The sequence below is a fragment of the Calypte anna genome, chromosome 7 (genome assembly GCF_003957555.1).
Source record: "Calypte anna isolate BGI_N300 chromosome 7, bCalAnn1_v1.p, whole genome shotgun sequence".
Lineage (NCBI taxonomy): Eukaryota > Metazoa > Chordata > Aves > Apodiformes > Trochilidae > Calypte > Calypte anna.
The window spans coordinates 30,871,332-30,895,652 of NC_044253.1; the positions used below are offsets into that span (position 1 = coordinate 30,871,332).

Consider the following 24,321-nt stretch of genomic DNA (forward strand, 5'->3'; position numbering starts at 1 on the left):
CCTAGTCCACATGATGGGATTGTGCACTTGACCCCACTCAGTCTCTCTCAGTCTCTCCCTCAAAGCCACCGGGATGCTGGGGCATCCTTGGATTGGCAGCACTGACTCAGGCAATCGGTCCCGTGCCTGTTCCCTGGCAGTGTCTCTCCCAGATATTTCACAACTAGATATAAAAATCCCTGAGTTTGCCATTTGCAGCTGCACTCCCTGTGAGGGTAAAGAGTAAAAAGCTGATTTATGCTTTGAACCACAAAAAGACTTTTATTGCTTCTATATATTTTTTTTAATGTAACCATCTTGCCCTTAAATGTCTAATCCCTTCCTAGTCCTGTAGCTGCTGCCGGGCTCTCCATGGGCTAAACATGCTGGTTTTTAAGCAAACCAAGATATTCACCTGCTCCCCAAATCCCCACTTGTCCGGGTGGTCCTCCTTCTTTCAGAGCAATATGTCAGCTTTCTGGGGTTTTCAGAAGGTTATTCCATCACTTGGAGTACTCCCTGACAGTCATGGAAACTGCTGCTCCTGCATGGGGGAGAAAACCCACAGGCTGCTGCTCTAACTGAACCAGGGATTTAGGAATTTGACTTCAGGCATATACATTTATAGACACTGACCAATTATTTCTTCATTTTTATTAATTACCATTAGTCGGTTATGGCCCTTTTTTAATTCAAACACCCAAAAAAAATATTACTTTGTAAAAAAAAAAAAAAAAAAAAAAAAAGTAATTTCATGAATAATTAGGAAAAGCTACAGCTGAGCCATAAAAGAGAAATAGTTGGGGGGAACAAATGTTTCAGGCTGATCAAGGCATGTGAGTTGTCAGATAGATGGAAAGCCAGGTGAGGTCCTAACAAAAGAGTGATGCTGGAGAAGGGTGATTCAGGCAGGGGTAAGTGAATTGCATGGCATCACCATGTTCATCATCAGGCCTGCTAATCATTACTGGCTTTATTAATGATTTAGAAGCAATGGGAAACATATTAATTACATGAGAAAATGATGCTGCATTAGGAAGAGCTAAAAACAATGGTGAGAGCAGAAGAAAAAGCAGAGAGAGATGTAGGAAGGCTGTGAATAGGAGCAGAGGGCTGGGAGCTATAACAGTGGTAGCTCATTTAGTGCAGGGTCCAGGGGAGTTTCTGCTGTTTTCTCCTGATAAAAGAGCACACTGGTGTTTGTGGAGGTGGGAGGGGGCAACAAGAGGTCAGACAGGAGGGACTGGTTTGAGGCAGGCACCCATGGGGAGCCTTCCTGCTGCCCTCCAGGGAGGGATGGAGCTTTACCCGTGGTATCAGACAGGCAGAGTCACTGCAGAACAAAATCAATCACCTCGGGAGGTGGCTGATTTCTGAAGTCCTGCCTGCCTATAGATTATATAGGGGAACTTAACCTAGCACATTTAGAAGAAAACTGTAGTGCTACAGAAGTTAATACTTCTCTGCCCGCTGCACAGCCCAGCTGAAGAAAGGGGGAGAAACAAGACCCCTAAATCCAGATAAATTTAGGAATCTAATCCCTTAGAAACTGAGGGTGAGCTGCTGAAAGCTGTCAGGGAGGAAACCCGCTGCCCACCGGATGCCACTGTTGCTCAACGTTAAATCATATGGCAAAAGCTCCTATGGCAAGAGAGCTTTTGGAGCTTAAAGACACTCAGTGCTCCAGCTGCCTGAATGCCACCCTTTCCAGCACACACTTCAGAATTATTTGCTTGCAGAGTTAAATCTTTCTGCGAGTCGTTTTCCCGGAGGTAGGCAAAGTTGGCAAAGCCAAGGACAAAGGACTGTGTAAAATTTTACTTTATCTAAGCAGGCCCTAAAAAAGCCCAACTGGAGTTTTATTGCGTGGCTCCTCCGGCTGACAGTCTCCATTAAGCATCTGCTAATACTGCAGAGTCAGAGCAAACCTGGTGTCATGGCCCTATATTATTAGAAAGCCTCCTTTGTCCCAGCAAAAGACCTCGGGGAGAGAATATTTTGCATGAAGAGCCACTGGTGTAAGAGCTGAGCCATCCCTCCACGCCACAAATAAATCTACAATTTCTCAGCTGGGTGGCCTTGGAAACCACACACTAATACGCTTATACGGGGAGACAAGACCAGGTTCAAATAAAGAGCTCACGTAATAAATAAACATGAGGTCAGTATGGGAACAGCAATAATTGCTTTGTATGACAAGATTTGCATAGCAAACATTTGTGATTAATGTACAGCAGTGTTAGGTAAGGAGCCTTCCCTATCGTTGCTCCATCTGCACCTTCCAATCCTGAAGGCACAGCAGCTCCATCCAGAGCAATTAGTCACTGTTTACTGAAAGGCAGAGAGAGCAAAATTTTTCTAGTTCACTATTTGAGTGAGTTTTGTCCCACAGCCTCCCATCGGATCCATTTCTGCAACAGAAAGGAATTATGCCTTTTTTTTTTTCCTGGGGCTGGCAAGGAGGGAATATTAGCATTGCTGCTAATCCCCCTGGGCAAAGGCATGGGCTGGCTTCACCTCAGCTGTGTTCTCAGTTTTGCTGAGGACCCTGCACTGGGTCCGGGCTCTGCTTCCCCTCTACCTTTTCTTTCTCCTTCCTGGGTGTTGGTGGGTGACAGTTGTCACTTTGCCACTGCTGATGTATGCCAAGCTGTCATGGGGTGGTGAGACATGGTGCCCAGGGCAACAAACCCTCCTTTACAGCCTCTCCTCTGCAGTCCAGCTAACTCCTTACAACTGAAACTTTTGGATCTGTGGAGAAAGAGCTGTAAACTGACTTGAAATAACATCTTGATGTGGGTACTGTTTTTCAAAAAGATGAGCGAGCCACTGGCATCACTGGAGAAGAAGCAGTTGGGCTGGGTGGGCTGAAGTTGATCCTTGAAGGTCGAGTGCATTCCTATGGAGAAACACTGCTGCTGGAGCTGTCTGGAGAAAAGTCCTGGTGCCAAACCCTTCAACTGCATCTGCTCTGGGTGCTGGGGGAAGTAGCCAGGGTTGCTGGGGAGAGCTCCAAGAAGCATTTGTGTAGGCCAGATAGAAAAGGGGCTCCTACATCTGGAAGAGCTCCACAAGGGCTAGATCAGGGTAAGGAGGCAGCAAAAACTTATCTCAGAGTGCATGTACATATTTCACTTGGCAGCTCAGAGTGAAATAAAATGAAGATGCTTTTACATTCTTCCGTCACATGCTTGCAGAGTTCAGTTCAGCTCTGACTGAAGCCATGAGGGTGCCAATCAGCTCGTCAAGAGTGATAAATGGCATCTACTGTCTCAAACCTGCAGTGAGGTGTTGAGATTTCTGGTTGCTATCTTACCAAGACAAGCCTCACCAGTCCTCTGGACCTGTTAGGGAGGACATCTGTGTTGTTATTTCACCCCTGTGCCAGGCTGGGCAACAGAGAGGGGGGATGCTGTGGCACTACAGCTGTCCCCACTTGGGTGCATCCAGGAGGTGCCACTGGGCTGGCAGGGGCCATCAAGATGGCAGATACTTAGTGATGGGAGATGCCACCACACCTCTGCACCCCATGGTTTTGCAGGCAGACTGGAAAACACAGCTACTCATCAGCCACTTCAGCCCACCCACTTCAAGTGGCACCTACCTGGGAGTGGATGGACCCTCATGGTTGCAGAATGAGTTCCAAGGTGCCACCACTCTGGCCCATCACCCCAAAAGCCAGCTCCTTCTTTCCATCTCTTTCACCCCAGAGCTTTCCAGCCCCTCCACTTGCATGCTGGTGGTGCAGGCCCCAAATTCACCAGGGCCTGGCTGTGTCACACGGCACCCTGGCCTCAAGAGCAGGGTGTGGGGTGCTTCAGAGGGAGGTGTGGGGGCCCCAAGTATTGGGGAGGGGGCAGCAGCACCCTGGGTGGAGGGTGGTGTGCCACATCCCTATCAGGGGTTGGGAGAAGCCTGGGAGCGCTTCATGCCAGCTCTGACACCTGTCACACCTCACCTCACCTCACAGACTCTCCCACTACTTTCCGAGGCTTCTGCCCCCGCCATTGCTCTCCCCTTGGCTTTTTTGGGAGGTGTCCCCGTGCTTCCTCACTCGGGGACAAGAGACCTCCTGCCAGCCCCGCCTGAGCTGCCCCAGCAGAGCCGGGCAAGGGACACCCACAAGGTCCCCGGGGACACGGGCCGCACCCTCGCAGGTGCAGGTGACGCTCATGTCGCACTCTCTTCCCCCCCACCCCTCCTCTCCTGATCCTTGATTTTCGATGGGGAAAGATGAAGCGTGAGCCGGCGCCATGCCCGGCGGTGACACCCGAGTGACACAGCGCGCACCTGCTCCTCGCTCCCGCGAGGGGGAGCGGGAAGAGCGCGCGGCACCCCCCCCCCTCACCCCCTCAACTTTCCTCAGCCCGCGCGGCTCCGCAGGTGCGGAGTGAGAAGGAGGAGGACGGGGAGGTGGAAGGGGGGGGGGGGGCACGGGGCGGTCCCGCTCGGCGCCGTCCCTCGCCCGCCCCCTCGCTCCGTCCCGCCGCTCCTCCCTCCTCCTCCCCCCGCTCCGCGCGGCTCAGCTCCGCGAGTGCTGGCGGCTCAGCACCCCGCGGCCGGCAGCGGCGGGCGCCCCGTCGGCGCCCGCGGAGGGGCGGCGCTGGGGGCGGCGGCAACTTTTGGGAGCCGACGGCAGCGCGGAGGCTGCGCGGGGGGATGGCGGCGGCAGGGCTGAGACATCGGCGGCGCTGAGGTAGCGGCGGCGTCGCGATGCCGGCGGCGGCCGGGGGGCTGCTGTGGTGGAGCTGCTGCGTGCTGGCGGCGGCGGCCGGGGCTCCGCGAGTCTCCGCGGCCGCGCAGTCAGGTGAGTGAGCGGCCGAGTGTGGGGCGAGGGACGGAGGGGAGGCGGGCTGAGGAGCGGCGTCCGCACGTCAGCCAACTTCTCGGCGGTACTGCGGGTCCCCGTCCCCTGCGCGGGGTGCGGGAGTTTGTTCGGGTCCCGGGGAGAGGCAGCAGCCAGAGGGCGACAAGTTCTTGCGGGAACAGTAGGGCGGAGGAGCGGGGCCGGTGGCCGCGGATCGTCCGCGCAGCCCGCTTCTTCCCCGAGTCGCGTGGCAACACCACTTCTATTATTATTACTATTAGTGTTAAAAACGATAAGTGGGCTGGGGGTTGCGCCTCCAAGCCCCCAACGGAGCGGCTGCCCCTTCCCTTTCTCGGGTGCCCCGCTCCGGTGGTGGCTGCCCGGGCTTCGGGTCCGCTCGTATCCGGGCTGGGCTCGGAGTCCCCGTGGCCGCGCAGGTGCTGTCGCTGCCGCTCCGACGGGGCTGTGCGCTCCCAAACTTTGCGTGGTTGCAGGCGGAGGGAGAAGCTTTCCTCCTGCACGGATTCATTTTGTCTATAAGGAGTATCCAGACATTTCAACACGGGTCTGAGGGCATTTGAGCACGGGGGAATACGAGCCGATAAAGGCACATTTCCCTCTGGCAGAGCCTGCCCTTGTTTCCTAAGTTTCTGGAGTGAAACTTGGAGCGTTTGCTCCGTTGTTGTTTCTTGGCATGGGAGCAGCTCTCGTCGCCCTCGTAGTACGGGGCTGTGTGCGCTGGTGTAATCGCCCGAGTAGGGCACCTGGTCGCCTCCCGTTTCATCGCCCTTCTCGGGAGCTATCGCTGTGAATAAAACATTAAAAGGAAATCTCTTCAGTCTTTGTAACGCTCTCTTTTTTATTTATTTATTTTTTTCCCACCGGTGATGCAAAATTTATGATATTTGGGCGGTATTGGTGCAGCAGCTCCTCATTCTCACAGTTCAGTTTATATTTTGGGGTTTTATATAGCTGAGATGATATGTTTGTCGAGAAGCCAAAGAAGCGTGTCCCGGCTTCGCTTGCCTGGTTAGGCTTCGCAGGCACTTTTGATCTTGATGCACAGCTTACTTTTTTCTGCGTGTTTTTGTTACTTAATCCTTGAGGGGTGAAACGCTGAGCTGCTGCCGCTGCTTTCCCTGACGTTTTCCTTTTCCTGCGGTTTGAATCGGTAAATCCCAGCTGAAGGAGGATTGCATTCCTTGTATTCACCAGGCTTGGCTTTGCTCTACCTTTTTAATCTACCTCCTTGTTTACAAGCAGTCTCACTCTTCCCCTGACTTGATACTTTTCTGTCTCACTTTTCCGGGTAGCCTGCCCCGATTTTGGGCAGCAGCCGTCCCCGCTGGACTGCTCCTCTGCCTCCAGCCCTCCTTCCCCACTGCTCGGACGCGGCTTTTGGAGTGGACGATCACAAAGACGCTCCCTTGGTGGATTGAAAATAATTGAAAATAAAAGGCATCGGTCCAGGGTCGCTCGCCTGCCTTTCCTGCTGCCTTTGGGGAAGCTTCTTGGATTTGTGTTGCAGAAAAGCTTCTGTGCCATGCTCTGTGAAAAAAAAGCAAAATCTGTTTATTAAAGTAAAATAACGGGTTTAGGGTAACATTTTCTGTTTGGGAGGGGTTTGGGTGCTTCTGTGGGCAATGGCAGCTGTTAATGATTGACTCTTGCTGTGTGGCACTTGCTGAAATAGTGAAGCTGTCTGGACAGGTGAAACTTGATTTTTCAAGTGTTTAGGACCCTGAGAATTTGGGCTTTCATGAATTTGGAGGCAATAGGATGAGGGTCTGGCTTCTGCTTTCATTTTCAGTGCATCAAGGGACATGATAATGCCTTCACTTGTGCAAACGAGCTGTTGGCTAAACTTTTGATTTCATTATCCTGTGTCTGTTGGTTAAGATGCAAATGCATGAATATATTGGGGATTTCTGATGTCTTTTATCTCCATGCTTGAGCATATAAGGTTTGCAATGCACAGCTCAGCCAGGGTCATGTGAGCCAAACCTCTTGGGCTGTTACCTGGAAGCTGGCGAGTCTTTATTCTGCTTGGAAATAGCTGATACATTAACTCCTTTTTCTGATATGTGGGGCTGCTGAGTTGTTAAATAATTACAGTCAAATTAACTTAACTCTGTTTGAAGTATTCAACTGCTCTGATAAATTAATTGTAATTCAATTTTTTTTTTCAGCATGTGTGTGTGTATATATATATATATATATATTATTATTATTTTTTCCCACATGCCTTTGGAGAGATGCAGCTCCTCTCCTTTGGAGCAGCCCTCTTTGGCATCCCTCCTGTTTATTCCTCCCCGATGTCTATTTGATGGTTAAAATTAGGCTGAGCTCTGAGTGCCTTTGCAAAGGCACAGTAAATATTGACTGAGAGTTTCAGCCCGTAGCTGCTATCTGATGACTCTGTCCCTTCTCAGGGGATGCTCTGTCTTAGCCCTTTTGCTCCGGGGGGGGGTGGGGGTGGGTGTCAAAACCAGTGCTTCTCCTCACAGTCCTGTTTCCTCCCTGTATACCTGACTTAAAGGGCTGTGGTGTGGGGGTCCAGCCAGTGCAGGCTGGCACTGTCCCTGTGTGTCCGCTAAAGGCACTGGGGAGCCAGTGCTGCTGCAGGGCTGGGGAGACTGGATCTGACCCTGCTGTTCAGGGCATGCCCAGGGAGCCTGGGGAAGCTGTGGCACAAGGTTTGACACTGTATTTGTACACAAGTCCTGCTGATACCAGCACTGCAAAGTGCCTGAGTGACTTAGTTATGACTTCTTTTTCTTTTGGAAGAGATGGTAACTGATGTGTATGTGTACTGATCCTGGCACTTTAGAGCTACACTTGCTGTTAACATGAAAACAGTGATAATAATCTGAAATACATGGCTATGATTAAAACAATGAGACTTGGCATTAGCACCTCATGGAGGGAGAAGCCCTTCTGATCCTGTGTGGTGGCAAAGCGGGACAGAGGAGCAGGGAAATCCACTTGGGTTCTCCTGTGAGGGCAGCAGCCAAGGGCCCAGCACCTGCACTGAGCTGCGAGTGCTGCTTTGCACTCCTGTCCATAATTTGTAATGCTGAAACGTGCCCCCTGTTTTCCAGCAGGCAATTAGTAACAGCCCTTAATAAAACTGTATGTCTTATTCTAGCTTTCAGAGGGATGTTATTTTTATTTTCAAGTGAATTTAAGCAAACCACGTCAAGTTTACTTGCACTGCATGCGAAGATTCAGCCTGTCATGAAGCACATACACATATTCAAAGGCTTTATAGCAGCAGGGTTTTATGCAAGTCCCTGCCAGAGCTGGTGAGCTGCTGGGGTGGGCTGTGAGCCTTTGCTGCGGAGTGCGATGGGTGCAGGAGGAGGGAGAGGGTGTCTGTATGTGTGCGGTGATCCCGGAGCATTTTCTGTGCGAGCATCTCTAGGTGGCAGCAGCCCCCAGGAGCTCCCAGGCATCGGGATGAGCGCTCGGAGTTGGGAGTTGTGATTTCCCAGGCTCTGGTTCTGCTGCTTAGCACCCTGCTCCGAGATCAGGGAGCAGCTTTTTGGGTGCCTAGAGGATGTCTAAAGGGGGAAGGATGTGTTTATGCAGGGAATCGGCATCTCTGTCTCCCATATCCTTGCTTCCAGGATGGTGGAAGTGTAATAATGTGCTAGGAGAGTAACTTGGACATGATAAAATGCTTCAAATGGGCAATGAAGGGAGCTCAGGTGACTTCAAGGAGGAGATAAGGATGATTTGATCATAGTGAGAGGTGCTGAAAACCAGGAGCAAAGATCTAGGTTTATATTCTAGGGGACTCTTTAAGCTAAAGAGTAAATCAGTCATCATAAACTGATAAGTGGGTACTGAGGGTGAACAAGTTACAGCTAGGAATGAAGTGTACTCTTAGTGGTGTAGTAACTGTTGTGGTAAGCTAGGAAACAAAAAAAGATACCTGGTCACTTAGCCTCGTTTACTTGGATCAGATGGTCCTTCTAAAATACAAACACTTGCTCAAGTGGACGATGTAGCCCCGAGTTGTGTTTTGTGGTTTTTTAATTCTACTTTAAAATGTTAATTCTGGACCTTTTTTCAAAATACAGGTGCTTTGGCATCACAACGACCCTCTCCATATTTCTTAGGACAGTAAATCTGAGCTGTTACATGGTGGTTGGTGGTGGGAAATATGATGGTTCCCTGGAAACTTCTGAGCTTGCTTTGTGTCCTGCCTGCACAGACAGGAGTTAGTGCTGGGCAGCCAGACCTTTATGCTCTTAAGACCACTGGTAAGCCAGGGCAGCTCTGTATGAATAGCTAGGCCAGGTCTGTCCCTGCCGACTTTGCTGCTTGTAGGGTACTGAAGCGTTTTTTCTGAGAAAGGAGTAGGGGCTTGCTCCTAGGGCTGACTTATTGCTGTGACATGAGGGAAGGCAGGACGAGGTGACTGCAGCTCGGCTGTTTCCCATGCATCACACATGTGCTGACAAGTCCTACGGTTCTTGTTTTCACTGACTTAAAGGTTTTCCTATTGTAAACAAACACAAGTTGCTGGATTTTGTGTGTACCCACACAGCTGAAGCTGAATTTTCCCATAGGGGTACTGGAATCTGCCAGAAAGATTCATCATTTCAGCAACTTGAGTTAATGTTTTTGTAGTGACTTCTGGCTTTGGATGAACAGTTTAAGCTGTGCTTGGTGGCAGCTTCTCTGTGATGAGCTATGTGTCCACGTGATAAATGGTCTCATTTCTGCACTGTCCCCTACCTCTGCCAGGCATATGGGCACATGCCAAGCTTCCTGTAGTCCTTGAACAGCTGCTGTTATATATAGTCTTCCCCCCCAAGCCTGCCAGGGAAACTCTTCCCATTTTGCATGAAGGGGATGCTAAGTCCAGGAAAGATGTATATTTGCTTGTGCATTGGTGGTACCTGAGGGTCTGACACTGGGACAGCAAAATCCCTGCAGGAGCACACACTAGGTCACACTATAAACTTGTAATGTAAGAGTACCAAGAATACAAATACGTACAAGGATAAGAAGGAGTGTTAAGAAGTATTTTCCAGTGGTATCTGCTTTTGTATTTCCATCCTTGAAGCCTATATAGCATACAGCTTCTGACAAAGAAGGAGTTGGGAAAAGAAAGTAAAATAAATGGGGAAGTAAACCCCAAACTTTTAGTGGATGCAGTCATTGTATAGTATTTCCGTAAAGTTCTTGTTAGACATTTCTCTAATACTGATTTTGTCTCTTATTTCCTCTATTTGTCTACTTATTTCCTCTTTCTCCTGTTGTCTGTGCAGCTAGGCATACACTAACTGAAGGAACATTTATAGCTTGATCGTTCTTCAAATGTTTTCCTAATAAATCAGCGTTGCAGTGTGGGCTCTGGTCACATGGTGATGTGATTCTTGTATCTCTACACCAGCTGGGGGTCAGCTGACAGAAATATAGAGCTTACAGAAATCTCACAAATCTCTATGTGGGCTCTGCTCTAGGGGCCCAGCCTGTAGCTGATGCCAGGGAAGGGTCAACTCTTTCTGCCCTGCTGGCACAGCTGGTCTCCAGACACCTCAGCACCCTTGTCTCCAGCATCATTCCTCCACCAAATGTGGGGAACCCATTGTCTCCCCAGCAGTACATGGGGTGGCACCTACCTGCCATAAGCTTGTATTTTGGAGTGTGCCCCAAACCATTAGTGCATCAGGAGGAGGCTGAGCTATGGGGCATGTTGCTGACAGATTTGAAATTTATGTGGACAGGCTACAGTGGTACTGCAGGACATTATCTGACCCTTTGCTCACAGCTGCTCAACTAAACTAATAAATGTCTATCAAAAGTTGTGATACCTGACCACTCTTTTAGTTTTACCCCTCCCCTGAGTTCTGTGGTGGTGTGATTCGTGAAAGAAATGGGTCAAGTCAGAAGGAGGTTGAAGAAAAAGAGCTCTCTTGCTGAAAAAAAAGAAAATAATAAACCCCTTCTGAACAAAGTTGTGTTATGAATAAGTTGGAAAAGGCCAAATCTCTGTGAAATGGTGACACAGCCTGGGCTGTAGCATGGCTGCCAGAGAGATGCATACTACTCTTGTGTCTGGGCTTGTGGTGGCAAGGCTGAGTAAAGCTCTGAAACCTGTTCCTCTCCTACTGACTTTAAGCATGGCTTGCTCTCTGCTGCTCTCCTAGACCTCTCTGAGCTCTGTTTCCACACTTCCCTCTCCTGTTTTCCCAAGTAAGCATCTCCTTTGGGACAGGCGTCTCCCACTTGTGCTTGCATCTTGGAGAGGTGCCTGAGCAGATACTGCAGACCTGCCTGCATGCTTTACATTGGAAGCAGGCATTAAGTACCTCAGTCTGTGAAGCTGAATGTTCTGGGAAGAGATCTGTGGTGGTGTTATGCTTGCTTGCTTGCACCCCAATGAGCTGCTGAGGACTTTCTAGGGACGTAGCTCCTGCAGCAGGATGGAGCCATTTTGGTGCATGGACAGGAATTAAAATCATCACTCTTAACTTGATACACATCCTAGTGTTCAATTTCCATTAATTGAAATTACGTTGAAATATTGAATATTCTAAGCATAAAAGTTTAGGTGCCACAGTTAGTATGCTAATGGAATATTTTAGTCATCTTTTCAGGTTAGCGTCACAGCCAGATTCAAGGGTAAAGATTTATTTCTAATACTTGATTTTGCTTTAGCCCCTTTTCCAAGAGTGTCCAGATACTGGTGGCTGTTGATCAGCTGCCCTGTGGCTGCCAGCCAGCTATAATTAAGATTTTTATTTTGATCCTATCCACTATGCAGTTTTTAATCATGGATATTTTTGGTCATTATCTTTGACAGTAAAAATGTATATATCTAAATTTAAGCTGCTGTTTGCCGAGGATATGTGACGGTCTTTAGAATTCAATATTGTTTTATTATCTCTTTTAAAGGATAAAAAAGACTCCTTTGTTTCAACAGATTCCTGCAGCACATAAAAATACCAGTGAAGTAGCAAACGTTTTCCAGTTGTTGTTGACTTCAAATTTAGCAACCATTGTCCCAGTTGATATATTTGATGCTCTAAAAATGTGCTTGCCATTAAGTACGAAGCTGAAGTGATTGGTAGGCAGATAATATTCTTTAGAAGCTATTAATAATGCTCAGAGGACGTACTCATTGGACTGTATGGAAAAAGCCATGGGATTGTGTAGGAAGGAGGCAAAAAATAACGTATATTGCTGCTTGCTCTGTTTGAAAGCTGCCTTTATTGCTCTGTCTGTATGTGCTGCAGCGATTGCTGCCCGAATTAGCGCATCGTGAGTGGGAGAAACCGATACGCAAACAGAATGCTGTGCAGCTAATTTTGTTTAGCAAATTGAGATCTGATGCCTGCTATTCCGTGCCCTCCACGAGCTGACTCGGGTGCTAGTTGCGGCATCCTTGTGTAATGTCTGGAGACCCCGTTCTGCTGTGGAAGGGGGGGAGAATCTGTTCCCTCTCTCCCCCAGCCAGTGGAGCTCGGGGGAGCAAGGGAATTAATATCCCATTAAAAGACAATGAAAAATTTCAAAACAAATGTAAAGCCATCACAGCTTTTCTCTCTCCTTTTGTCTGTTGCTTGAGCCAGAGGAAGGCTTTTGTGCTGCTGCTGATGTATCCCCAGTTGCTGTGAGTTTCTCCCTGGATTTCTTTGTTTCCCATAGTTTTGAGCTGCTCTTAAAACCCGAATGTTTGGCTTCTCTTGTGCAACACCTTTCAGACTGCTGCCAGCTCGCCCTGCTGTGAAGCCCTGGTGTCACCTGGGGCCATACTTCGTGTTGGGAAGATATTAGAAAACTGCCAAATTATTAGAGTCTATAAATAGTGGTGATAACTTTCCCAGTGTTTATATTGCCCTTGTGCTGCGTAACTCACTGAAGTCACGGGCTAGGTTTGCTTCTAGTGTTGCTTCATGTGTCACTGTGAATATCATGATAATATCACGATATAACAAGCAGCTGCTCTGCCGATAGTGCAGTGTGACAGCATGGGTTGGGGAGTTCTTTCTCTGGACTTGATAACAACTGTAGTGGTGCTTTGCATTGTCTATGGCTCCATCCCACCCCTCAGAAAGGAAACAAAATCAGGTCTGTGCTGAACTTTCCAGGCTACCCAAGATTTTTATGTGTAGCTTGAACCTTTAATAGAATAGCTCCTTAAATAGCCTTTTATTAGCATTTACTGCCTTGTAGTAACTAAAGATTTGGGACAGCAGGAGAATGCTTTTTTCCCCCCCTACTTTTTTTGGAAGATTTACAAATAGATTCATACAGTGTTACCAGCAGCAAATTTCTCAGTGATAATTTTATCTCAAGATCTTGGAGTCATGAGAATCTTGGTTTTCAGCTAAGGATGGAAAAGCATCTTGAACTGTTCTGTGTGCAGAGAAAAGTTAAAGCTCCTGTAGCTTAGGGGAAAACGTCCACTAATTGCTTTTATAAGTCATGGGGTTTAGCTCATTTATAATATTTTATGCAGGGCTGGTTGACTTATGGATTTTCAATGTCTGGCAAATATTGCTGGTGACTTTGGAGATGGAAACTTTGGTTTATTAAGACTTCTAATAGCTTTAGTGTAATTGCCTATGTGACATGTGCTGAAGACATTAAAATATATGGGTTATGTCTCATGCGACAGTAGGGCAATTACCAGGTAGATGTCCTTTGATACTGGAAAATGATCTTGCCAAACTTTTGCTGTCAAGTTGAATAATTTAAGTCTTGCTGAGAAGGCCCATAGAAATGATAAAAAAAAGGTGTTGAGAGTAGTTGCCTTTTCCAAGTAAACCATAAAAAGGCCATACGAGGGTACATGATTTCTGTAGGTCCTGTCTGTTCCCAGGTGGATCCTGCCCATTTGGGCTGAAAGCTTCTGTTCTCAACAGTCTGTCCTGGGTTAAAAGTGTCTAAATGGTCCTAGATTACATGAAAATTGCTATGATATTTGTTACATTTGGGTTTCTGGTTTTCTGCCTGACTGCTTTTGTAGTGATGCCATAAAATTACATCACCTACCAGTCCCTTCCTTGCATCAGTCCTCTTGGCTTACTAATGACTGGGTCCTTCCTCCAGCCAGGATCTTTAGTGTTGGATAGCCCCTGCCAAGTTTAGGTTTGTTACCTTCTGTGGCCAATTAAAAGTTTTTATTGTTTGTCCTGAGTCTCGGTGGTGCTGGTGCCTCCCTGGACACTTTGTGGCGGATGAGCCACCTCCAGGTGAGGAGGAGGGATGTGCTGCTGCCTGCCTTGTTGCTCTTTGGTTCAGATAGTAGTGCTGACGTGTGCTAAAGTTCCAGAGTTTTTCAGGATCCCAGCTGACTTGCAGAGAATGCCTAACATCACCAAATCTCGTCTTAAATGTATTTTATAAACCAGCTGTTAATTAATTTCTCTAAGAATGCACCTGAACTGGAGCAGGACCCGTGTTTCTAGGAATATCTGGAACAAACCCATGTATTTTGGTGTGACAAGGTCTGAGGCTTATTTTGCCAGGTAAAAGAAGGCTTTCCTGGGGGGTCAACAGTATGAAGTGTTGGAGCAGCATCACAACTGACTAATATTGTGAGGGGTGTCTCTTGGTGCCAGGTAACACTGGCCCTTAGTGGCATGTGGAGATGGGATAGAAATAAACATAACCAGCAGGTACCAAAGCACCTGGGAAGGGTGGAGAGAGGAACAAGTGCAACTTCAGTCCCCTCTGTGGTCTTAAGTATAGATGTGATGGATGAAACACAGGCATGAGGGCACTGGGGTAGCTTTTCCCTGGGTCTCTGCAAATGTGTGTATGGCTGAGGGGCTGTGGTACCAGGTCATGACACTGACGTGCATCCCGTGGGAGCTGGCACTTACTATCTCAGCAATAATCTTTGGTTTTAATGCTCTGCTTCATTTCTTTCCTACCAAGTTTGGGTTTCCAACAATATGATTATTTATGGACTTGTAAGTCAGAAATAGCTTGGTAATTGCTATATTGCTTTGCCTGCAGTAGCAACAAGCATCTTAAATTTAATGCATAATCCACATAGAAAATTGATATTTGGACAAAACTTGAGGACTCTGACAGCTAATCTTAAAGAGCTTTTGGTTGACATGTAAAATAGAGACTTGTGGATGATATTCAGAGGAAAATTGACTGTCTTTAGGATTATTCCATAAAAGAAAAACACTCCTTACAATTGGCTGAAAATGCTTGAGAGCGATTTAAGTTTACATGGAAACCTTTCCTTAGATATCAGCAATGCAAAGTCCTGGGACATTCAGTGTTTGGATCTCATGGAAAAACCCTGCACTAATGCATAATTCAAAACCTGAATTTTGCCTAATTTTTCATGGTTTGTCTGAAACCACACTCATAAGCTGCTGACTGGCTTGCTAAGAGCAGTTCTTTTTAATTTGCTTGTACTTTGATTTGTGTGGTGTTTTGTGTTTTTTTTATTTGTTTGGTTGTTTTTTGGTTTTGTTTCTTTTTTTTTTCTTTTTTTCTCCATAAAATACAAATACAACCTAAGTAACAAGAATGCCTCAGCACCTGTTTTCCTGTGAGAACATTGCAATAATGGATTTGCCAGTGTTTATGGTGAAGGTGTCTGGGTATTTATTGAGATACATGTGCCTACATTTATTGTGCAGTTGGCTGCCAATCACAATGGAAAGGGCTAGAAGTTTCAGCAGAGAAGCTCAGTTTGGTGGGCACATGCTGCTTTACACCAGGGTTACATGATGCTCTTTTTTTTGTTAAACACATTTCAGTGGGTTTTGTCAATACTTGGGTTTGGGTCAGGAGGTCTTGGATGACTTTGCTTCAAAATTCCTCAGTACCTATTTATTAAATACAGTGCTGTTGTTCAACAGAAAACGTAAAACCCAATTTCAAAATTAGACCCACACAATTATGCAGTCAGGTAATGGTGCATGTAATTGCTTGCACAAATGGTCAGTTAGATGTGTAACTGTCCATTTGTATGCAAAATTAACCCATTTTGCAAATTGGACTTGGAATATTTATGGTGGAAAACGCTGCCTTCTAGAGATGGCTGCGTTGTTGCACCATCCCCTTCCATTGGTGTCCTACCAAAATGCATGAGCCTTGTGCATTTTGTCTTCACTTACATGTTGGTAACAAGCTGCTGGAATTGAAGCAAAAAGTGTCTTTTCCTTCTGAAACTTAATATGTATTGGTACACTTGCAATGAGTAAAAAATGATAACTGTGTGATGAGAGATGCTCTTGAAATAGAGTTTGTGGCACAACAATTTATCATGTGCCAAAGGCATGCTGGAGGCTTTGCCCAACTGATATGGATAAGCACCAGATAAATAAAATATAGAACACCAGAAACCACTTGGAGTTATGTGGATGTGATTTGCAAGCAGCAGGTTGAGCAGTCAGGCTGTGTGTGTGTGTTACCTGAGTCTGTGTGCATTAAATGTAAGAGCCACTAGAATGCATGCAACATCTTTGCTCTGGAATGCACCTTTTTGACAACATGTTATGTGTCAAAAGTAATTGCATATTTCTATTAAAGAATTATTTTTTTTTTTTCACACACTTCAGGGTTACTTTTTTGTTTTGTTTCTGTCTGGTGTGCTGCCAAAAGGTTTCTTTTCAATCAAAAAATTCAAATCCACAGCTGAGGAGTGTGTATAAATATATATCATTGCCCCTTGCAGTTGATGCAATCTCTTGTTCATCTCAGTCTCTGGGTGCTCACACAGGCCAGGTTTTTGATCCCTATGTGGCCATTAACACTTTCTGTGTTTGAAAAAGGAGAGTTACTGTCATCACCAAAAAACCCAGAATGATTGTGTAACTGGCTCATGCCTGTAGGCTGTTTCCAAGGAGGATGTACTTGCTTGTGCCTTCTGAGAAAGGTATGTGCTTGTGCATCTCTCCTAACTGGGATGAAGGAAATACTGTCATCCAAATTGTTCCCACAGGGCAGGGAGCCATGATCCCATCCAGGGCATCATTTGACTGCACTTTGCTTCCCGATGCACATCTCTCGTGCACATGCCTGTTTTAGGGCTTGGTGTGGCAGTTTCTGATGTGTGAGAAGGTGGATTTGGCAGAAATCTTTAGGATTTCTTGTCTGGGACCTCAGAGTTTTGAGACTCTGAATGAGAGGCTAGCAAAGCCTTTCAGCCTCACCTCTGACAGTGGGGTGAGTTTGGGTGTCTATTATAAGTTATTTATGTATGTATGTATATATATGCATAAAATCTATTAAAAACACTTTGGATGGAGCTGTTGCCCTGTGCTTGCAATGGCAGGATGAGTGCTGTTGTTCAAAGTGCCCATCACTTGTGTATCTTTCTTTTAAAACTTGTCTCTCTGAGCCCAGACCCTCAGCCTTACCTGAGAACCAGCTTATGTGCACATCAGATCTGTGCTCTGGTAGCTTTTCATCACCATATTATCCCAGCACAGATGCAGGTGCCCTCCTCCTGGTGTTCTGCTGCTTCTGGGCAGCAGAGGGGTTATTCCACAGCACTGTGGTACTCCCTTCCAACAAGGGCTTTTCCCAGAGATGTTTTCCACAAGGAGACCCCTGATGTGCATGTGGGATGGATGGAGGGCGAAGTGGCACCTTGGTTTCATGCTGGGTTATCTTCCCAAAGAGACTGTATGCTGAGCCCGGGAAGAATTAAGCAGGAGTGTATTAACATCACTTTTTATTCCTGAGTAAGAGGTTCATGTCCTCTACGCATATTAATTTCACAGCCTGGGACGGGACATGGTAAAGAGGAGAGCAGGTGGTGCAAGTGTGTTGGGTAGCCTCAGCAATTGGGCTGGGAGAGAAAGCTCAGATAACCAAGCTGATTTCCCCTGCTAGGCTGCATTAGCACCACTGGATTAAAAAACATGGAAAGTTCCAAGCCCAGAACTCCATCATGACCAGAACTATGTTTTCGTTTTGTTTGTCTATGTGTCATTTAAATAATTTTGGCTGGTATTCATGGGAGTTTGCAGGCAGGAAGAACAGGGAGCTGCAACTTGCTGTACACAAAATTTAAATCTTTCATGTCTTATGTGCACGTAAGGCAGAGCTTGCAAAACTCTTCCTCGTGCCTTCCTGATAGCTTTGAGGATTGTACATCCAAAGATGGTGAAGGACATGTTTTCAGAAAAGTACAGCCAAAAATACAGATGAAGGGTTTATCCCCAAAGTCATGTTTGAATGAGGCAGCTGGGAGTGGTGTCAGAACACCACTTGTTGAGTGTTGAGTGTCAAGCTTGTTGAGCTCTGACTGGTAGGGGATTTGTGGGCAGGACCTGGTAGCTCCTTGGTGTAGCTGTGGGTTTGGTGTTGCTAGACCTCTAAGAGCATTTAAATGTTGCTGGAAAGGCTTTGGTTACCAGAGGTTAGGGAAACACAGTCTTGAAGGCTTAATCTCTTCAAAGGCATGAATTTCTGGCTTGTGGTCTCAGTTCAGGCTCACACGATGAACATCCTTTTGAATAAAGATACACATCCGTAAAACATTTTGGGGATAGGAGAGGATAAAAAATGTGCTACATAAACTATATTAATTATATTATCAGCAGAAGAGCTAATAGCTATATTTGCTCTGTAGCAACTGCTATTCTCTATTACAGATACTGCTCTGAGAAAATGCCAATGAAAGGGTTAAAGTATGTTATCTGGTGCTCACTGATCTACTGGACACAGGACTGATCTCTTCTGAGTCATTTATTGGTCCCCTGGATGGCATGTTTGGGTCACTCTGCCTCCTCCTGAGCCACTGCAACTTCCACAGCCTTTGGTACCCATTTGATTACTACTTAATCTGGCTGTGAAATAAAATATTAGAGGTAAATTAAAAGATCTTTTTAGTAAGGCATGACATTCTCTTAAGTGACAAAAAAATAGGCTGTGGATATTCGTGATTTTTAGAGGAATTAACTTACCCTTAAAAAACAAGTAAGGAATGTTGTATTTTATACACAGCTCTCAGCACTCTGTGAAAAAAAGCAGACTACAAAGCACAGTGCAGGAAAATTGATTTATCATCAATTTATTGCTTGGAGCTCTAGGCAAACTCATCTCAAGACAGAACAGAGATCTGTAAAATCTTTTCATCTGAAACTATGAATTAAATTGGGAAGAACTGCTGATAAGAGACCAGAAACAACCCTTGAACCAGACAGGCTTTGGGGAACGGGTCTCCTGGTGCAGTGAGGGGAGGTGGAGGGAGAATGCTGATTTACACCCGCTGAGGTTGTGGAACTTAATTTCTTATTGCCCTATTTCTTTCCTCTCTGTGAATCTGGCCTAGGCAAGAGCAAGCCTACCATACTCCCCTCACACCCCTCTTGATTTCAGTATAAATTTAACTTTCTTTGTCAGTGCATCTTGTTAACCTTGCTGTTACTTCTCCCGACCTGTACTCTTCTTTATTGTGTGTATGGATTCTTAAGCCTCCTAATAGCAGGGTAACTTGCTTTTTTCAGCAGGAAGCCTCTGAAAACAAGCTGATGCATCTCACTTGTCAGATCACTATATAAATAAATAAAACCTGTTCATATATTCCCTTCAAAGAGGCAAATGAGGCGGTGCTAAAGAACTCTCTCCCCCGCTTTCTGCTTTTTGTTGGTTTTTGGTTTTGCTTTTGAGGGGAAAAGCTGTATTATGTCAGCAACCTGTAATAAATAGCACCGCAATGAGAAGTGACAGCCTCATTCACCTTGCATTCATGCAGAAATAACTAAACTCTCTTCCCATGCCTTTGGAAAAGAAAAAAAAGGAGAAAGAAGGGAATTAAAGAAAAAGAATTGACCTTGGCTTGCAGTTGCTCCTGCACTCCCAGGGAGCAGTCTACCAGCAAGAGACTGAAGTTTCACTGGCTGTTCTTGCAGGCAGCTTATTGCCTATGTTACTACAAACTATTCAGCCCACAGTGCCTGAAGTGTGGTCCCCATCCCCACCCCATCTTGGTACCTGAAAGTATAGTTAGCTGAACTCTTACTTGGCAAAAGATGGAGGTTTGAATGGCTTAAATGTATTAACGGAGAAAAAGAAAAAAAGTAAGTTTTATACAATAATGAGATACAACGTAATCAGACAGCTCTGTTACTTATGCCCTTGCTTTATTGCAGCTTATTATGAAGTTAAGGTAATTTGTAAGTTTTCTTGCAAATTGAGGTAGATAAAGGGGGAAAATGTAAAATGGCTTTTAGGAAATCTGGTAGAAGACAAACTGATGAGAGTGTACTTTTGTAGCTGTTTACAAAACTGTTAAATCTGTAGATGGTTTTCTTTACTGCTTTGTTTTATTATTATTTTTTAAGTTTGCAAGAGCCATTTGGAAAAAAACCCACGTTACTTTGTTAGGGCCAGTAAGTGTTCTGTCCTGCAACTGCCTCCCCTTTTTGTGTCCAGACTCTCCAGCTCTCCTCTCTCTGATGGGATAGCAAGAAAGTTTCTGGGGGTCAGGAATAGGGACACAGAAGAAGAAACCCCAGGAGCATTAATTTCACATTTCCTTTCCTCCCTGTGGACCAGCCCCCAAGACTTCTGCCTTTGGGAGACTGTTCCTCCGCTGATGCCGGTCTGGGTGCAGCTCCATGCCCACTTTCTACCCTCCCTGGGCATCCCACGTCCCCCCTTTTAGTAACCTTCAGTGGGAGCTGCTAATCCCCCAGTAACAGCCCAGCACTTGGACTAAACTCTGGCTTTGGTTTGCCTGGGAAAGGCGAATGGCAGCTGTCGTGTTGTTTTAGCATCAGGTTGCTCCTGAGTGCAGCACCGGGTTATTTTTAGTATGTGTGTGTCCTCCTGTCATCTATATATAACTGCACGGGTGAGTGTTGGAGACAAGGGAGAATAGCTCTTGCCCACAGAAATGTTTTCCCTCGCAAGGTGAGGGAGGGTGCAAGGATTTGGTGAGAAGAGAGCAACAGGGGAGTGAAAACACACAAACACAGATAGTCTTTTTTTTTTCTTTATTATTTTTCTTTTTCTTCTTTTTTTCTTCTTTACGAGCCCTTTCAGGCAAGCTTCACTTGCTGAACACCTGAAGCAGCTGGGGTCATCCTGTAGTAAATACAGTTTTGGCCCTGCCCTTTGCTTTGCTGAGCAGAGGAGGTGAGACTGCCTGGTGTCAGTAAAATTGCACTGTGATATCTCCCCTAGCAGCTCGTGGTAATAAAACGCAGGTTTTGTAGCAGGAAAGCCTCACTTCCCACTGCTGGGAAGGGCTCTGGTTCCTCTCACCTTGTTAGAAGCAAGATACACATCCAGTCAGCAGCTGCATCCCTCTGCCAAGTGCATCCTTTTAACCCAGTGGAGCAACCTCCCCAGAAATCTCACCCCTGCCTCTGTCAGAGTTCCGTGGGGGCTGCCCAGGCTCACCCCTCACCCTTTCTCCCCAGTGAGAAGCAGGGATACGTCATGGGAGGAGTTGGGACCTCCCCAAACTTCAGTGAGGGGGAGCAGAGGTGCAGGGTGGTCTGCTTAGAGGGCATGGGAGTGAGGTGCAAGGCAAGTGGGGGCATGGCCCTAGGGAGGCTTTGGGACAGAAATAAAGAAAGAAAATATTTTATTTTATTTTTTTTTTTAATTTGTCAATATGAGAAGAGTAGGTGAGCACCCTTCCTTGCGATTCCCTAGAACCAGGGGATGGGAAGATGTGCACTAGAAGCAATTCTGGCCCTGCTCCTGTTTTCTTGGTAGGGTAAAATTTTCTCGCAGCAGTTTCTTTATTACAAATTTGTTTGCTATTCAGTCTATAAGCATTAAAAATAATGAAGCCATTTAGTATTCCTAGGCATGCCATGTGTACTTCTGAAAGTATTTTATTATGGTTCGGCTTTAGTTAATAGACACAGTAAACTGTTACCACTTGCTTTGCATCTCATTTCTTTCCACGGAGAGTTTTTAATCTTGAACAGAGAGTTCCATGCTGGTTTGGTTCATAAGACATTTAAAACATCATGAGTCAGTAATTTACACAGAAACAAGGATAAACACATGCTTGGTACTGGAGCAGTGCTGCCTGCTAGCTGTCCCATCTCTGTGACAAAGGTGGGGTTGAGGATGAGGATGGTCACTCTCCATTCTTCCTCAGGTCCTGGGAGGGTGTAGGACTCACCTGGTTGGGAAGAGGAGTGTTCCACTGTGTATGGCTGCATAGTGGGTTTGGTGGGCAACCTGTTTGGGTAGCAGGCTCTTCTTTTCTCTCTCCTGGGACCTGTAATAACTTTAGCATCACTGGGGCTGAAGCAGTTGAACTTGGCCCAGAAGTGCAAAGATTTTGAGCAATTGGACAGATGTGACATGCTTTCAAACCATTCAAAATTTACTTTCCAAAGGAACCTGTCTAAAAATGAATAGAAGAGGTTCTTTGTCTGCCCTTTATTATTTGTTCTTCTAGGCATTTTTTTAGGGTTTTTTTTTGGCAGGTCAAAACACTTCTTGGTTTCTTATCTGACTACTCTTTCCAGAGTTTCCTTGTTAAGCATTTGTTAATTAACACCTAATGACTGGGTTATGATGGAGCTACAGGCGTCTTATCTGGAGGCAAAGCAATTGGCAAGCAGATTCATTATGATCAGAGCAACTCTAATGAATTTTAAATTGATTCATAATAATGTGACACTTAAAATCAAATGTTAAGCATATTGTTAATAATTACAGATGCACGTTTACCATATCCACTTTTAATTTTATTGCTTTTTACTATGTATATTAGAGGGCCAGCTTTCTAGTACCTCTCTTTTTGCTCTCATAATTCAGACTTCTGTAGCTGCAAATAGCTTAATTAACTATTTGTCTCTTTCATGGTAATTAGATATGTGAGAGGGAAATCTAGGAAGTTTTTGTAAACATATATAATTTATTGCAGTGATTCTGTAGCTGCAAGTTGTTACGTAAAAATGACAGTGAAATTAATGAGAATGGTTTCATGCTTGCCATCTTTGATGGGAGAAAGGGGAGGGGACAAATGTCAACTTATGATTAATACAATATCTCTGGTTAGTTATTACAGGTATCTGAGAATGTAAATCACTTAAAAATTATATATTTGATACTTTAAATTGTGCCTGAAACCAGTTTTACACACTAAACCCAGCTCTGAGTCCTCATGCTAATATTTGTGGCTTTGCAACCATCTTTTCGTTTTTTTTTTTTTGTAGAATTAGTTTTCTTGCTTACCTGGTGTTTTAAAAATGGAAACTCTTCTGAAAAATAAAAATACTGTCCTAATATCTGTGAGTCACAGTAGTAGCTGGTGGGAGTGTAGTGGGCACATCCTGGTAGGCAAGGTAGGACAGTGTATCCCATCACATATGACTAAAAAAGGCATCTGCTGGGAAAAAAACCCAACCATGGCACAGGATTCAAAGGTGTTTAGTAATACTTGCTATCCCATCCGAAGTACTTCAGGATTCTCCTTTCCCTGATCCCGAAGTGCTCACTATGAGGCTATTTGCCATGGAAAATTGTGATGGAGATGCTGTGTTGGTGTTTGCCAGCACTGCTTGGCTGCCTGTTACAGGGAGCCTGGAGGATGTCGCTTGAAATAGAAAAAAGGAAAAAAATTTCAAAAATAAATGTAATTTTAACATGGTTACAGTGATCAAGGAGTTACCAGGGGCCTTGGGGGGTGTTTGGTGCAGTGTTTATGTTTCAGTGTACCATCACAGGTCTTATTCTTTGCTTTACTTAGAAGTTTATGTGAAGTGATTTTGGCACAGATGGCATCGCCCGTGGGTTGTGCTGCCATGGCCCAGCCACATTTCTGCTCAGACTGCCTCCTTGTGCTTTTAAATCCTACCAAGAGCAAAAGGATGCTTGGTTGCTTGTTGTTTTTTTTAGGAAACAGAAAAAGGGATGCTCATACTGCTGGTGGGAAGCAGAGATCAATAGTAATAAATAGGCTCAATTTTATTTCTTTTCTCTCTGTGAGGTTTGTGTCACTGGGGTTTTTGCAGAGCTGTGGAAGGTGCTGCAGTGCTGCCTCCTACTCCGATGGCCTTTTCAGGCTTCGGCAGCAAAACCTCAGTGCCAGGAGGGTGGCCCTGAAATCCCTTGAGTTAGAGCTGGTGTGAGGCAGCGCCTCGGAGGGGTGTTCCTATTTTATCTCGTTTTTTCCCCTCCTGTAAACAGAAGCGTGGAAGGGAGAACAGTTTTTGTGGGCTGTGCCTCCAAAGGTCATATAATACTTGATGTTTTCCCTGACATGACACAGTGTGACAGAAAAAAGTATTTATCTTGTGTACTTGTCAGCTTCGTTCTGCCGGCTCCGAAATGATGAAATACTACCGAATATGCTGCTGCTTGTTTCCTTCAGGGACTTGCACTGATTTGTTTAAAGTGTCATCTGCACCCAGTAAATGCTTCATTTATTACAGCTGACACCTGAAAACGTATGAGGGAAATGTATCAAGGCATCATGCAAATATTATTTTCTTTATTTGCTGCTGTTTACTGGTGTCCTGATATAAATGCAGTCCATAATGATAAATTGTGTTTCTTGGGGGGTGCCACCTGTGCGTGGATGTGTATGTTTTGAACTACCTCGGCGAAGTTTCTGG

At 45.6% G+C, this 24,321-nt stretch overlaps 1 protein-coding gene across 3 annotated transcripts in view; it reads left to right on the forward strand.

The window, feature by feature from the left end:
• Positions 1-4,692: 4,692 nt before the first annotated feature.
• Positions 4,693-24,321, forward strand: part of ERBB4 (erb-b2 receptor tyrosine kinase 4) — a 629,260-nt gene continuing 609,631 nt past the window's right edge. For all 3 annotated transcript variants that reach the window (XM_030453944.1, XM_030453945.1, XM_030453946.1), the window contains exon 1: positions 4,693-4,786. In XM_030453944.1, coding sequence (XP_030309804.1) covers positions 4,693-4,786 — 94 coding nt within the window. The remainder of the gene's footprint in view (positions 4,787-24,321) is intronic.